Source organism: Sorex araneus, chromosome 4 (genome assembly GCF_027595985.1).
Source record: "Sorex araneus isolate mSorAra2 chromosome 4, mSorAra2.pri, whole genome shotgun sequence".
In the NCBI taxonomy this organism is placed as follows: domain Eukaryota; kingdom Metazoa; phylum Chordata; class Mammalia; order Eulipotyphla; family Soricidae; genus Sorex; species Sorex araneus.
The window spans coordinates 76,849,808-76,866,366 of record NC_073305.1 but is presented as its reverse complement, the minus strand read 5'-3'; the positions used below and the strand labels follow the sequence as shown (position 1 = coordinate 76,866,366).

The following is a 16,559-nucleotide window of genomic DNA, read 5'->3' as shown; positions in this document are numbered from 1 at the left end:
CCTTTGCCAACAGTGGGCATGCATCATGTGCCCACAGCTGCCTGTGTGTGTTCCACAGGACAGGTCAGGATGCATGAACAAGGGATCGTACTTTTCTGCATTATAAAACAAACAACAAACAAAACAATCATTTAATTTTTCTCTAGGAACATACCGCTTCAAATTGTGAGATCCTTGACAAGGACTGGTAAACCTGAAACGCTAGTTAAATCCTTTCACTTAAGATGCCAATAACAATTGTAGGACTCTGAACAATTTAGAAAGCAAACCCTCTTAATTTTCACTGTAGAGAACCAACTAACCAACATCTCTGATCTTCGCTGAAATGGGAACTTCACATTTTATACATCTATTCTTTTGAACATTTCACTTTTGGGTTGTTTTGGAGGCCACACCTGGCGATGCTCAGGGGTAATTCCTGGCTCTGTACTCAGGAATCACTTCTGATACTGCTCCTGGGACCATATGGGATGACAGGATTGAACCCGGGTCAACTGCATGCAGGCAAGTGCCCCACCTGCTATACTATCTCTCTAGCCCTACACACTTAAAAGTTTCTGGGTCACACCTGGCAATGCTCAGGGGTTACTCCTGGCTCTGCACTCAGGAATTACTTCTGGCAGTGCTCAGGGGACCATAAGGGATGCTGGGGATTGAGCCCAGGTCGGCCAAGTGCAAGGCAAGCTATGTGCTATCGCTTTGGCCACAACCTTTCACACTTTATGTATCTATGGCTCAGAGGGGCATTGCGCTTCCCATTTCCTTTCCAAACCCTAAGTGCTCAGTGGAAGAGAGAGTCTACATGAGGCTGGCTGCTTTTAACAGCTCCAGGGAAGCCAAGTCATAAGGATCTTTAGCAAAAAAGCTGGGCTGCTCCCTAGAGATCTGGCCTAAAGACACGTCAGCAGGGAGTAATTATAATCACTGTCCCAGAATCAAAAATAATAAAGTGGAGCAGAAAGCCCAGGAGGCGGTGGTCGGGCCAGGCCGGGCCAGGAGAGAGGCCAGCTCATCCGAGAATCCTGCTTTCGTGTGCCACGGAGGGCAAGAGAAGGCCAAAAGAAGGCAGCGTCTGGCCTCTTTCGGACTTTCTGTACAATTTAGCACCATCTGAGAAAATGTGATATTCTAGAATTGCTTCATTTTGCTCCGTGCTACTTTGTGCAAATGTCAGGCAGCATACAGGGAAGTTACACACGGATTTGTGAAAGCACGTGGAAAACCTGTGAAGAGAGAGCCCTGGAGATTCCTGAGACAAAATGACTACTCTCAAGAGGTCTCCTGGCACCACCGAGGCATATGCACATATCAACATTTCTAACAGCAGGGAGATAAAAATGTCTGTGGCGGGAACCAAGGCTACATTGCGGAGGGAGCCCTGACCAGAAGAAATGGCCTATTTCCTTGGCTGTTGCAAGAGGACATTTGATCGTCACCTCCTTTTCCACCAGGAGAAACTGTCTCACTTCCCACTTTCCAGATGTGGCCCACACCAGTCACGTAAAGACCAGCCCTCTCATCCTGACAAGGGAGGCCATGCGTGGCCAATCCACAGCTCCAGAGGCCCCTGGAGCTGCCACCACCTTTTGGGGGAGTCACCGTCTCCCCTCCGCCCAAACCTGCTTCTGTCCCCTCCACCCCGATGCTGGTGCCTCTCATCATGAAGCATCATGCATGTTGGGTCTCGGGCCCAAGGACCGGCTTCCGGGAGAATCCCGCCGCACCACTGCCCACTGTGCCCGACCCCCTTCTTGAACTCAGCCTCTAAGGACTTCTTTCTGCAACCACACATCAGAAAGTCAGAAAGCACCATTGCTGTCATCATTTCAGCAGGCCAACTCATTACTAGGACCCTCTAGGTGAGCTGAAGAATGAGAATGAGGAAGAGTACCAGTGGCAAATTGTGCACCAACATGCTCTATCACCAGGGAAAGCTTGTGAGTGGATCCTCACTATCTGTCCGCAGGGTATTTCAGGAGGATTCCCACTGTGCGGGAGTGTGCCCACACCTGTCAAGTGGAACGCCTACTGGAGAAACACACCTTGCCCCAGAAGCTTGAAGAGCTACTGTTAGATTAGTATGTCTTCCTCTAGGTTTTATTATTAATGACCCAGCTACAATAAGCTGTAGTCATCATCATCGATTTTGGCTTCTGGGTCACACCCAGCAGTGCTGAGGGCTCACGCCTGGCTTTGCACTCAGGGATCCCTTCTGGCAGTGTTCGGGGAACCATGTAGGGTGCTGGTGACAGAACCTGGGTTGGCCGCATGCAAGGCAAGCACCCTCCCTGCTGTCCTATCGCTCCAGTCCCAAGTTCGGTCACTATGAGCAGTGGCAACTCACCTGGATCCTGAATGAATTTACTTCTGTCTTTTGATAATACAGTTGATCGCTGAACAAATGCTGCCAGGACCATTGCTCTGCTCTCCACAGTCACTTCCTGCTCCTCCTGGCACAATATGCAGGTGACATACTGTCTCTGCTCGGGGACCTGAGTTTGTGCCGGGCCCAATGCTGTAAGTGTCGTATCTGAAACCATAGGGCTGCAAGAAAAAGGTGATGATGAATACACCGGGGTCGTTTCCATCCAATGATCAAACAGCAGACCTCAGGGAGCGAGGCAGACACAACATGCATAGTGCGATAACTTGAGTTGCCAGAAGTTGTTCAGATGTGTCAAAAACATCACCCTCAGGGCAGGAGAGGGACCTCGATAGGCTGGAGCACACGTTTTGCAAGCAGGAGGAAAAACCAAAAAAGTGTGCTGGGGAAGGGAGTGGGAAACGTCTCCTTTAATCTTCATAGTATTTCAAATGCAAAGCAGAAGGCATTCAGTTAACTGAGCCAAGTATGGACCCTTCAGTTATGGATGCCAAGGGTTTCCCGAGTAACATAACCAACAAATAATTTCATCACGAAGTAGTCAAAGGCAGAAAAACCAATTATAGACATATACAAATAAACTGGGACTTTCAGGATTTAGTACTTCCAAGTGAGGTGACACTTTCAGCTCTTCAAAATGACTTTAGGATGGGAAGTTCATGAATCAGGGGAAAAAGGCATCGTCTGCCTCAGGTGTAAACCACTCACTGGCCGGGAGATGGTCTTCTTTTTTTTGAACTTTTTAGGTCACACCTGGCAATGCTCAGGGGTTACTCCTGGCTCTGCACTCAGGAATCACTCCTGGCGGTGCTCAGGGGACCATGTGGGATGCTGGGAATTGAACCTGGGTCGGCCGCGTGCAAGGCAAACGCCCTCCCCGCTGTGCTATCGCTCCGGCCCTGAGACGGAGTCTTCTTACGCTCGTGTTTACCTATTGTCGAACACAGCCGAGGTGGAGGCGTCCAGCTCTACAGTCTGCTGGAAGAGCTCTTTGTTCTCATCGATGAAGTGTCTCTGCATCTCGGACATCTGGGCCATGATCTTCTCCCGGCGCAGCCGTGCGATCTCAGCCTTCCTTTTCCTCTCGGCTTTGTCTTTGTCTCTGAGGTTCTGAAACGACGGTTCATTCCACAAGACTGTCAGGTAAGACGTGCTACGGTTCCTCCCGGAGCAGAAATCTCTTTATTGTAAATATTAGGTAGAAGCTGTTGACTGGGACGGTGATGATGGCTCAAAAGGGCCGGGGCACAGGCTCTGCATGCGAGACCCCCCAGGTCAGCTTTCTGCCAAGGCCTGATGCCCTGAATACCAGCAGGTACGGCCACCAAAAGGAAACCAAAACCTAAATCCTGTTTTACAATCTCACCTATCTAAACAACAGAAAAGACTTTTTTGGGGCCACATCCAGCGGTAATCAAGGGTTACTCCTGGCTTTGCACTCAGGGATCACTCCTGGCAGGGCTTGGAGGACCTTATGGGGTGCCAGGGATTGAACCTGGCAGGGCTTGGAGGACCTTATGGGGTGCCAGGGGTTGGCTGTGTGCAGGACAAGTGTCCTACTCAATATATGATCTCTCCAGTTGAGGAAAGATTTCTTAACCAGATTAGGTCAAACTTTACCCTAACATGTTTTTTTTTTTTTAATTAATTAATTTATTTTTCTTTTTGGGTCACACCTGGTGATGCACAGGGGTTACTCCTGGCCCTACATTCAGGAATTACCCCTGGCAGTGCTCAGGGGACCATATGGGATGCTGGGAATCGAACCTGGGTCGACCGCTTGCAAGGCAAACGCCCTCCCCACTGTGCTATCGCTCCAGCCCCGTAACATGTTTTTTTTTTTTAATTTTTAATTTATTTATTTTTTAATTAGTGAGTCACAGTGAGGGTACAGCTACAGATTTACACATTTTCGTGCTTGTTTTTCCCTCATGCAATGTTCGAGAGCCCATCCCTCCACCAGTGTCCATTCTCCACCACCAATGAACCCAGTATCCCTCCCACCCCCCAATCCCATCCCCCCACCCCGCCCCACCTCTGTGGCAGGGCATTCCAATCTGTTCTCTCTCTCTCCTTTTGGGTGTTGTGGTTTGCAATAGGGGCATTGAGTGGCCATCGTGTTCAGTCTCTAGTCTACTTTCAGCGCACATCTCTCTCCCTGCGAGGGATTTCCAATCACATTTTACTTGGTATTCCCTTCTCTATGTGGGATGACTTTCCCCCAGCCTCCAAGCTATGGTGCCAACCTCCTGGTACTATATACTACTATTCTTGGGTATTGTTTTTCTTTTTTTTAAGGGGATAAAAACCCCAGCTAAAACCCAGCAAAAATCAAAATAGAAAAAACAACAACCAAAAACCTACCAGGCCCCCATAAAAAAAAAAAAACCCAAAATATTGCTACAAAACAATTCACAAAAAAAAGATATGATGGCACATTTCTTGGCATGTACATGTTTGCAAATAACATCAATTACTCTCTGACTATAGCTTCACTGCTTATAGTCAATTCGCTGCAACTTCCCACTACCACTATTTAATTTCTCACACCTCTTCCATTATGGTTCCTTCGGTCTCTGCTACAGGACTGGTGGATGAACTCTCCCTTATCTTCTTAATAGCATTGAAGGTCTGAAAAAAAAAATACTGTTAATATAATAATAATTATTTAGCGTGACTACATTTTCCACGACTAAAATGCAAAGACAATAAATATTTCATGCTACACACAAGACAAAAGCAGAGCAAACCCAGGGAATCTTACCTTCAATATCCACCTGATCATATCTTTGTGAACTTCCAGATATGGAGCATTTTGCAACGTTTCCAACATAGCCAGAATGCTGGGAGAGTTGCTGGGTGCTTCCCCGGGCTCTGAGGGAGAAAAAGAAAGGCACAGTAGAGAGAGGCAGGCAGGGATGGAGTCGCGCAGAGAGCAGGGACCAGGCACGAGGGCCTGAGCGCCACCCCCACCCAGATCAACAAAGGCCGATACTGCTCACATAAGGATTACTGTGACACATAAGGAGAGAAATGCAATCGCTTACAATGTCATGACTATAGCTCTGCTGACCAGAGATTTTTCAATATCTGAGAATGTGCCTCATTTGGACTTCAGCTTTGTAAGTGAAAACTGAGCTCTTACACCAGAAAATTACTTTAAAATAACTTCTAGCAAAATCAACTAAGAAACTCAGCTAAAAGGTCTACCTGAGAATGTATAAGTCTAAGAAAAAGACTTCGGATTAATTCATGCACCCTTGTATGTGCATAATTTATAAAAAAGAGTGTATGTGTATATAAAATTAATTCATTTTCCTTTTCTCAGAAGTATATTCATTCCAATATTAGCTGATTTCCTTTCACTGTGAGAAATATCTTAATTATTGGTTTCTTCATCTATCTGCTACTTTCTTTTTTTTTTTGGTGGGGGGGGAATGAGGTGCCACACCTGGCAGTGCTCAAGGGAAGTTACTCCTGGCTCTCAGGGATCATGCCTGGCTTGGGGGGACCCACATGGGATGATGGGGACTGAACTTGGGTTAGCTGCAGGCAGGGAAAATGCTCTACCCACCGTACCACCACTCCATCCCTTAATTTGCTGCCTTTCTAACGTGCCTTTCCTAAGAGGGTAAGAGACTGAAATACAAAATCTTTAATAATCTCCCAGGCTTAGGGGCCAGAGAAACAGTATAGGGTTAAAGCACTTCACTTGCACAGTCACCTCAGCACTTCCAGGGATCAGTCCCAAGCACAGAGCCAAGAGTAAGTCCTGAGCACTGCGGGGTAAGCCCCCCCAGGCATCCCCCCACCAAAACCAGTTTGGGAGCTAGAGATGGTACAGGAGTTAAGATACTTGCCTTAATAAAACCTTCAGAACAGCCAAAGCAATCCTAGGTAAAAAGAGATTTCTCTTTCTGCAACTTTGAGCAGACTATGCAGTGGTTATGGATGGAAACTTACGTACTCTAAGTATGTATAGCCCTAAGTAGTTTTTATAAAAATGTATCAGGATCTTGGGGCTGGAGAGACAGTATAACAGGTAAGGCATTTGCTGACCAGGGTTCAATCCCCGGCACCCGTATGGACTCCTGAGCACTGCTAGGAGTGATTCCTGAGTTCAGAGCCGGGAGGAACCCCTTAGCATTGCTAGGTATGGCTGCCAAACAAAAATAACAACAATAAAACCAAAACCAAGCCCGCCACCCCCCACAACACAACAAAACAAACCATATCAGGATCTGATACAGGACCTTTAATACTCTGGTGAGTATTTAAAAACTAGGTTCAATATTTAGAATCTATCTGGTCAAATAAAAGAAGCATTCAATCCCTATTTAAATCACGGATTTCAGGGATCAGTTTGGTAAAAGTGCGTACATACTTGATATCTTCTGAGTGAAGGTGAAGGTGACCATGTGCTCTTCTGAGACATTCTCTAGATGCTGCTTTTCTTCTTGCAATGCCATTCCAATTAAGTGCAATACCTTGAATACAACACATTTGAAAGCTTTTAGTAAAACAAAAATTAAGTATAGATTTTTCTAAGGGAAAAAGAAAGAATTCACTATAAAAAAAGATAAAACTTAATGACTAAATGTAGTAAGAAGTAACTTTAATTTTTTTTCTTTATGGAAAGACCTCTAATTATAAATTTAAATAAATGTATTCTTTTGGTATGAATTTTGATCATGACTTTTCCTTGTTTCCATTTTGCTAATCTCAATTTTAATTTCAGTTTACTACTGTCATTTATATCTATTTTATCTGATGCACTTCTGTAAGAATTTCTCATTGTGGCTATAATTTTTATTAAATTCAGTTCTTTTAATACTTCTGTCTCCTGGGCTATGCGCAGTTTGTTGAGAGGCAGAGGGAGGGAGGAGGAGGACCATGTCTGCCTGGGGACCATGTGGCACCCAGGGATTAAACCTGGGTGTTCTGCATTCAAAGATGTGCTTTGATGCATGGAGCTACCTCCCTGGCTCTAAGCTGTACCTACTCACAGGGGTGCTGTGTGAATTTGATACAATTTCCTTTTTTCTTCTAGTTTTTGGGCAACACCTGGTGATGCTCTGGGCTTACTCCTGATTCTGTTCTCAGGGATCACTCCTGGCGGGCCAGAGGGGAAACATGGGGCGTCAGAGATTGAAGCTAGTTCAATCGCGTGCCAGGCAAGCATCCTACTTGCCAGACTATCACGATAGCCCTTAATAAGACAATAATTTAAGAATTGCTTAAAGTTATACAGTAAGGCTAAAGATTTCAAAGGGCTGAACACATAACTTCCATCCAGGATCCAGGGTTTGACCCCTGGTACCACATGGTCCCCTGATCACCAGCGCAGTCACCCCTGAGCCATCCAAGGCAACCCAAAATCTCAGGGGAAAACAGCGTCATAAAGGGTGCTACACAATGACATTCTAGCCATAGACCCGAAGTCTGACTGTCTGTTACTTTAACAGGAAGCATCGGAGAACTAAAACAGCACTGGAAAAAAAAACTGTTTTCTGAGAGAATTAAGGAAAATAACATAAAACATAACACTGTACACGTTATCAGAGACTACATAAACTAAGACACGTCGGGACCTGCCACAGAGCAATGACTAATCAAGGGAACTGAGATAATTATAGATCCGGTAGCACTGTAGCACTATTGTCCCGTTGTTCATCGATTTGCTCGAGCGGGCACCAGTAACGTCTCCATTGTAAGACTTGTTGTTACTGTTTTGGCATTATCGAGTATGCCATGGGTAGCTTGCCAGGCTCTGCTGTGTGGGCGAGATTCTCTCGTAGTTTGCCAGGCTCTCTGAGAGGGATGGAGGAATAAAACCCAGGTCAGCCATGTGCAAGGCAAACGCCCTACCCGCTGTGCTATCGCTCAGATGCGGTATAAAAAAAAAAAATGGCCAGGCCTTCTTTCCACTGTTAGAGACAAAAGCAATAATAATATGCAACACTTCATTTTTTAAAAATTTTTAAATTTTTTTTATTTTTTTGGGTCACACCCAGCAATGCACTGGGGTCACTCCTGGCTCATGCACTCAGGAATCACCCCTGGCGGTGTGCAGGGGACCATATGGGATGCTGGGATTTGAACCCGGGTCGGCCGCGTGCAAGGCAAACGCCCTACCCGCTGTGCTATCACTCCAGCCCCCAATATACAACACTTCAGATGCAGGTAACACTACATTTCGGTCTTAAGTTTCGTGCCAGCAGGTGTCAACAAGCATCTTTTGGCTTTTACTACAGAACAACTGGAGCCAAGCAGACACCTACCCTCTGCAGCATGGACTCCGACCAGGCGTAGCCGTTGTGCTCCACGGCCCACTGCAGGATGGTGCCCATGATGCACAGCATGACGTCAGATTGCAGGATGTTGACCAGACTCGCGAACAGCGGGCAGAAGGGAGGCAGCACCGGAGGTGGAAGTGCTACGGAGGAACTCAGATTTACTATGGAGAATACACAGAAACAACTCTACCTTTATCAGACACCTGGTCGTCTTCACTTCACGAATACTCATGGACACGTCTCTTTTGGTTTGTTTTTGTTTGGGGGCCATACCTGGTGCTGCTCAGGGATTACTCCTGGCTCTGCACTCAGGAATTACTCCTGGAAATGCTTGGGGCACCATATAGGATGCCGGGGATGGAACCCGGGTTGACCACATGCAAGGCAAATGCCTGACGTGCTGTTCTATTGCTCTAATCCCTTGTCAACACATCTCACAGCTTTAATATCTTACCCTAACACGGTCAAGCCAAACGCAACACACGTATCATCTCAGCAGAGGAAAGCCTCACTTCACTTTCCCTCAGAAATGCTTTCAGGTCTTCGATAACGCCATGAGCCCTGAGGGGACTCAGTAAGTCTTTGTGGGGGCAGTGGAAGACCCTGGACAGCTTATCTATTGGCATATCGATTAGTCCTTTGACTATAACTCAGAATTGCTCATATTTCAGTCTTTAATCCTTAAGAACAATCACCAGAGCTGACAGAAAACAATGCTAACCAGGGAAAAGAGACTTCAAAAATACCTGTATCTTCCCTATTTTGCCTTTTCAATTTTCGTTGAGCTTCCTCTGCCTAATAAAAATGAAAGTAATTTGGACGGGAATTAGTAATATGAAATAACCTCATGTCCCAAATGACTAATAAACCCATTATTGTTGCAGTATTTTTTTATTTTAAAAAGGTTTTGATTTTTAGTGTTGTAGATCCCCCCAAATATATATCAAGGTCAAGTTTCCTATCGAAAGATTATCCAATAAACTCTTTAAAAAATACATTAGAAACATGTAGAAAAAAACTAAACAAGAGTATGTATATGCTGCCTGAGCCCATGTGCCCATGTGCAGCTTGTGTCCACACGCACGTGGCGCTGAGCACAGGTGCTGCCGGCATCTCCGCTTCCATATCTGATGCAGGGGTGTTGCAGGGGTTCTCTACCATGTTCTCTCTTAAGTGTCTCCCTCCCTCCTTCCCTCCCTCCCTCCTTCCCCTTCCTCAAAACCTCCAAAATCAGTTTTTACTTAAAATAAAAATTAAAAAAAAAAAACAACCCAAAACAAAAAAGCTAAACAAAAAAATTCACGTACCAGTGTTTTAAGAGTAGACTGTTGGGCGGGAGCCTTAGTACAGCGGGTCGGGTGTTTGCCTTGGACACCGCTGACCCAGGTTCGATCCCCAACATCCCATATGGTCCCCTGAGCACTGCCAGGAGTGATTCCTGGGTGCAGAGTCAGGAGTAACCCTGAGCATCACTGGGTGTGATCCAAAAACAAAACAAAACAAAACAAAACAAAACAAAACAAAAAGAGTAGATTATGGGACAAAATTTAACTACCTACAAATGACTAGGGAAACTCCGTAAGTCCTTATGGAAAAACAATGTTAAGTAGTACCAGGTCTGAAATGAGCGCAAAATGCATGAACTGACTGTAAAAATACAGGAGATACTGATTTCTCTTCAAAGCCAATAAAACAGACACCAACAGTAAACGTCCTGAAAATGCATGCTTTACTCCCAACCAGTGAAGAGTGTATGAACAGCTGCTGAGAAAAACCCACCCCTGGCTATCTCCCCGCACGCTCTCGCTTGCACTCATACCTTGGACTGTTCCGCCCTTGAGAAGTGATAGAAATACAAGTTGAACTCTTTGGCACATTCTGGCTTTAGTTCGTACATGCCTCGTCCTGTTAATCCAGGTTTCCTAGGGGGAAAAAGGCCCTTAAAATATCACTGCTGACGTCCTGTGCTAACTCCGGAGAAGGCTGGAAAGCAGAGTGCTCGCACCCCGCCTGAGGGTACAGCAGGAGGACTGGCTGTGGGTGATGTGGGTTCTCTAGAGCCCAAATTTTGTGTGCACCCATCCAATCTAGAATGTCCACTTTGGATCTGTTGTAACTGGACAAGGTTGGGCACGCATCACATAAATGCTGATACTCCCAAACAACTAAACATGATTAAAAGTAATGCTAGGATTTTTTTCCCTTTCCAGTATCAGGAACTGAACCCAGGGTCTCACATAATGAAGTCAAGAGCTCGACTGCTGAGCTATAACCCAGGCCTCGTGAAAGCAGCTCTCATTTCTAAACTCATGAACAATGTCTGCATTAAGTTATACCAAGTTTAAGAGTAGGTACAATCTGAGTATTTAGAACAATCTTTCTGTGCCTTTTTCTGAATGTCCTCGAAAAAGCATGTTGTTTTTATAATCAACAAAAATAGAAACATTACCAAGGGGGATGAGCAAGGAAGAAAAAAAAAAGAAAGAAGGAACCTCAGAGCAGGGCGCGAGCGCGCGCGCGCGCACACACACACACACACACACACACACACGGAAAAAAAATTCAGAAACTGCCTCAAGGGCTGGGAAGCTGCATAATCAAACACACACATATGCATACCACACACACACACACACACACATACAACACACACCGAAAAACAAAAAATCTGCCTTGAGGCAGATTCAGAAACTGCCTCAAGGGCTGGGAAGATGCCAGCTCAAAGGGCAAGGACCCTGGAGGCAAGCACCAGCCCCCTCCCCACCCACCTGTAGCCTCCCCCTCCCCAAAGAAACAGCCTCAATAAAGGGCTAAGTCAGCTCACAGATGGGAAACACTGTGGCAAAGTTGGGCACAGCATTCTAAAGCTACTTCACAATTGGGGCAGTCAAACAATACAAACAGAACAGGATTTTTAAGAAAGTTCAATGAATGTCCTTAGAGAACTTGCTCAAATTAATTTCAATAATCTGAAAGTATTAGCTAGGAGCACCTACAGTGAATACAACAAAACCCCCACAAAATTCCCTACCTTGAGTTGTCAAGGACAAGATCAGATCTCCATAGGAAAGTATAAGAAAAACATGGTTTAGGATGAAATACTGAAAATACCACAAACTGAAAACTTGTGTTTGATCCCTGGCACCCAGATGGACCCTGAGCCCCTCCAGGAGTGAGCCCTGAGCCGGGAGTGAGCCCTGAGCACTGCCAGGTGTGGCCCAAAAGACAAAAGCACAAGCAACAACAAAGAGAAAGAAATGGGGAAAAAGGAAAGTACTCACTTAAAATGGGCAACAGTCTCAATCACACCCTCCATGCCCGTTTCCTTGTTCTCCTGTGGGTACGGGAAACAGAAGAGTGTGTTTCAGGGGTACAGCAGTAGTCACAAGCACTCTGAGAACTGTGCTCTTAGCCCATTACAAGTCATAGCAACCCTTTGAGGGTTGAGAGACTATATTTGATTTTAAAGAAGAATGCTACCATACACAGGACTAACATTCAGCCAGGGGAACTTTGATAAGCTAACTCAGACCAGGTAAGTAAGTCACTACCATATGAAATGAAGGTGACAGCTTTCAAAAGGAATTAAATGAAAACACAAAAAATATAACATTAATTGTACTTATTTTGTAAAATAGTTATGCTTGTATCTTAAACACTAAATGACATACACTATCCTTTAAAAAAGTTTAAGACATTAACAGAAATTCTGTGAGTAAAGATTAAAAAAAAATTTTTTGTTTTGTATCACCGTGAAATATAAAGTTACAAAGTTGTACCTGATCGGAGTTTCAGTCATACAATGTTTGACCACCCTTGGCTTCACCAGTGTCCATGTCCTGTGTCCCTCCTGTCCCCCAGCCTCTATGGCAGCCACTCTTGTCTTTTTCCCTCTAGGCACTGTGGCTTGCAACCCTGGTCATGCACATCACCTTACCTCCTTTCAGCACCCAGTTCTGTCAGAAGGGAGATCCCTTCCCATTATCACGGTCACAGAACCACGGGCATAGTGGCCCCTTCTCTGTCCTAACCACTGTTCCCCATTGTGACAAGCTTTCTACCAAGGACCAGTCCTTCTGGCCTTCATTATTATTGTCTTTGGGTACTATTCTCCTACTCTGTTTCTTTATATCCCACAAATAAGAGTGGTCATTCTATGCCTGTCACTCTCCCTCTGACTCATTTCAGTGTGATATTCTCCATGTCTATACAGGTATCAGCAAATTTCAGGACTTTTTTTTTTTTTTTCTTTTTGGGTCACACCTGCAACACACAGGGGTCACTCCTGGTTCATGCACTCAGGAACCACTCCTGGCGGTGCTCATGGGACCATATGAGATGCTGGGAATCAAACCTGGGTTGGCTGCGTGCAAGGCAAATGCCCTACCCGCTGCGTTATTGCTCTAGCCCCGAGGACTACTTTTTTTTAATGGCTGCATAGTATTCAACTGTGTAGATGTACCATAGCTTCTTTTCCACTTGTCTGTTCTCGGGCATTTGAACTGCTTCTAGATCCTGGCTATTGTGAACAGTGCTGCAATGAACAGATGAGTGCAGATGCCTTTCCTGCATTGTGTTTTCGGGCTATTAAGGTGTATTCCCAGGAGTGCAAATGATGGGAAATATGGAAGCCCAATTCCTAGTTTTTTTTAGGAATGTCCATAATGTTTTCCAAAAAAGCCTGTACCAGTTTGCATTCCCACAAGCACTGAATGAGAATCCCCTTTTCCATACATCCATACCAACACTGGTTTTTTTTTTTTTTTTTTTGATGTATGCCAGTCTCTCTGTCTCTCTGTCTTTTTAATTTTTGAACCACAGCTGGTGATGCTCAGGGCTCATTCCTGGCTCTGCATTCAGCAATCACTCCTGGAGTGCTAAGGGGACCACAAGGGATGCCGGGGATTGAACCCAGGCTAGCTGCGTGCAAATCAAGTGTTTTATCTGCTGTATTATATCTCTCGGGCTCCAAGTAAAGAATTCTTTAGCCAAAACTGGTATATGGAATTTTGGAGGCAGAGACAGGAGAGCAGGTAGGGAGCTTGCCTTGCATGCAGCTGACCCAGATTTGATTTCGAGCACCCCACATGGTCTCCCAAGCCCTGCCAGGAGTGATCCCTGAGTCGAGAGCCAAGAGTAAGCTCTGAGCTGCCCTAACTATGGCCCCAAACCAAAATGAGCTATGTATAGTCACACTCATCTTGTACAAGGTACACTTAAAAACTCTTCTCTTCCTCAAGTTCTAAGTGAAGCTGTAACTGATTCCTTTCCCTCCCTTGTGCCCTGCACTGGCTTGGGGGACACACCCCAAATGCTCAGGGGTCACTCCTGGCGATGCTGAGGGGACCATATGTGGACTGGTCATGTACAAGGCAAGAGCTTTAGCCCCAACACAATCTCTCCAATGCCAACGACTCTATTTCTATTCTGCTTTCTACTGCTACTCGCGAGAATTCTCTTTTTCCAATAATTTCTTTAAGACTAGAGTTGTGTGGGCTGGAGGGATAGCACAGCAGGTAGGGCATCTGCCTTGCACGCAGCTGACCTGGGTTTGATTCCCAGCATCCCATATGGTCCCACCAAGCACCAACAGGAGTAATTCCTAAGATGCAGAGCCAGGAGTAACCCCTGCTGGGTGTGACCCAAAAAGTAAGAAAAAAAAAAGACTAGAGTTGTGAATGTTCAGGATGGCACTGTTGACCATTGTGGGAAGGACAATGTATAAGTAAACCTATACAAACGAGGCTGATAAGTTGGGAGTGATTTCTCTAGTTTTCTTTTTAAAATTAGAAGGACTGGGGCTAGAGAGACAGTTGAGTGGGTAGGGTATTTGCTGGTACACTTTTGGCTGACCCGGGCTTAATGCCCGACACCTGATGGGTCCCTTGGGCATGGCCAGGAGTGAACCCTGAGCACAGAGCCGCAAGCAAGCCCCGAGTACTGCTGGTATGGCCCACAGGCCCAAACAAACCAACAAACCCATCCCAAATGAGACCAGACAAACACCTCCAGGTACTTACATCTTCAGGTAACGACTTCACCAGTTCACTGTGAGCCATTGGCTTGATGCTCAGCTGATGAATAATCTCCCGCTTAATTTCATCTGTTGCATTCACCTGTCCAACTCCAGGACTAAATCTCTCTCCTGTCAACAACGAAAGAGTACATATACTACAAACATCCGCCACCATCACAATAGCTATGTAGTATGGCTGAGAATCTCGGCAGAGACGGTTGCTCTATCCCAGCCTTTCTGTCAGTGGGAAAGCAGGTGTGGACTAGTAATCGGGGGCAGCTCCCACCATACCTCAAACAGCCGCTGCATGCGGGCTTTGGGCACGGGGAGAGAACGCCAGGGGCTTTAGGTGAAGGCAGGGGTTCAGAGGGAGGGGCGGGATCAGGTGGAGGCGGGGGAGGGGAGGGGGCGTGGGAACTGTTCTCAGGCCCCTCCCACACGGGAGCAATGAGCAAGAGTTTTCCTTTGTCCTTCTACTGAGTGGAAGGAAGCTTTTCCCTTCTGAAACCCTGGGACTCTCTGCTCCAAGGACCACAAAGAGTTTTCAACATCAGGGAAGGTGGGAGAAGGTAGGGGACGTACAAAGGGACAAGACGGAGGGACAGGACTTTAAACAAAGGCAGTGAGGGGATTTCCGTTTATTAGCCGCAGGTCTCTGTGAACTCAATTAGGATGTCTGAACTGAAGACGGCAGTTTTGCATCCCACACCATGCAGGCACACACAGGTATTGTACAGAGCTGCAAACAGCTCCTGCATTGCCTATTCCTGCTCACTGAATTCTCCCGTCCCTCTCCTCCCCCTCTGCTGAGACTCCCAGTTCATGCTCCCACAGAGCACCGCGGGAACCGCAATACTGTTCCTCTAGGCACTGAGTCCCCAGAGAGGCGGGACTGATGGACACTCTTCCCCAAATGAAGTCACTGTCCAAAACTGTGCCCAGAAACACTGGACTACTGGCTAGCACCGAGCCCCCGGGACTGAGAGGCGTCCCACACAGCTGCACTTACCCACGAGCATGATGATGAGGTACAGCATCTCCTCCACCAGAGCATTGTTCTGCTGCACGACGTCCTGTGCCGGGGGGCGGGGACAAAGCGCCGAGGTAAGGATTTGCATCCCGAGTCACCTCTGGTGAGCAGCATCGTCAAAGAGAACGGAGCTGCTCTACGGAGGGGCTGTGACCCTGGCGGCACGCGCGCTCACCTTCTGGGTGACCTCGGAGCTGAATCTTTTCCCGTAGTCTGGAGTGCTGAAAATCTGATAGAGCTCGAAGCGGCCGAGAAGGATCATCAGGAAGTGATTTGGGTCCATCATGGAAACACCTGTCTTTTTTTCAAATGTTTGACAAACAGGAAAAGGTCAAAAGGATGACCAAATAGCAATGATAAAGAAGCAGAGGAACTGCCGACCGATTCCAATGCAAGACGGAGAGTTATTTGGTCCCCATGCCGCCCCGGGGAGTTACTGTGTGGTCCGGAGAAACAAAACAGAGCAACTTCAAACCAAACGGGGGCCCGGGCGATGAGTACCGAGGGTAGAGGGTAAGCTGCTGGCCCTGCATGAGGCCAACCTGGGCCAATCGATCCCTGGCTCCACAGAGGGTCCCCTGAGCCCCGCCTGGAGTGGTCCCTGAGCACAGAGCCAGGAGAGCCCTGAGCACAGGCGGATGTGGTCCCCTCAGAACAAGCTCCCAGCCCCGGCCCCTGCAGCCAGCCCAAACCAACTCACACATCAGAATGCCCTGGGCCCTGAGTTCTCCTGGCTTTGCACTAACTGTACCCCCATCAATTCAGTTGGGATTTACTTGAGGGTTTCTTTAATCACTGTCTACTGCCTGGACTCTGGAAAAAAATGTGGTGTAT

General features: G+C 46.6%; 1 protein-coding gene across 3 annotated transcripts in view; it reads right to left on the bottom strand.

Annotated features, from left to right (window-relative positions):
* UBR2 (ubiquitin protein ligase E3 component n-recognin 2) overlaps positions 1-16,559 on the bottom strand; it is a 110,993-nt gene that overhangs the window by 25,318 nt on the left and 69,116 nt on the right. For all 3 annotated transcript variants that reach the window (XM_004605799.2, XM_055137272.1, XM_055137273.1), the window contains exons 19-31: positions 15,901-16,023; positions 15,705-15,768; positions 14,700-14,824; positions 11,961-12,013; positions 10,499-10,601; positions 9,426-9,474; positions 8,665-8,819; positions 6,768-6,870; positions 5,148-5,257; positions 4,934-5,014; positions 3,315-3,493; positions 2,345-2,544; positions 2-95 (exon numbers count right to left, since the gene is read on the bottom strand). In XM_004605799.2, the coding sequence (XP_004605856.1) occupies positions 2-95; positions 2,345-2,544; positions 3,315-3,493; positions 4,934-5,014; positions 5,148-5,257; positions 6,768-6,870; positions 8,665-8,819; positions 9,426-9,474; positions 10,499-10,601; positions 11,961-12,013; positions 14,700-14,824; positions 15,705-15,768; positions 15,901-16,023 (1,439 nt within the window). The remainder of the gene's footprint in view (position 1; positions 96-2,344; positions 2,545-3,314; positions 3,494-4,933; positions 5,015-5,147; positions 5,258-6,767; positions 6,871-8,664; positions 8,820-9,425; positions 9,475-10,498; positions 10,602-11,960; positions 12,014-14,699; positions 14,825-15,704; positions 15,769-15,900; positions 16,024-16,559) is intronic.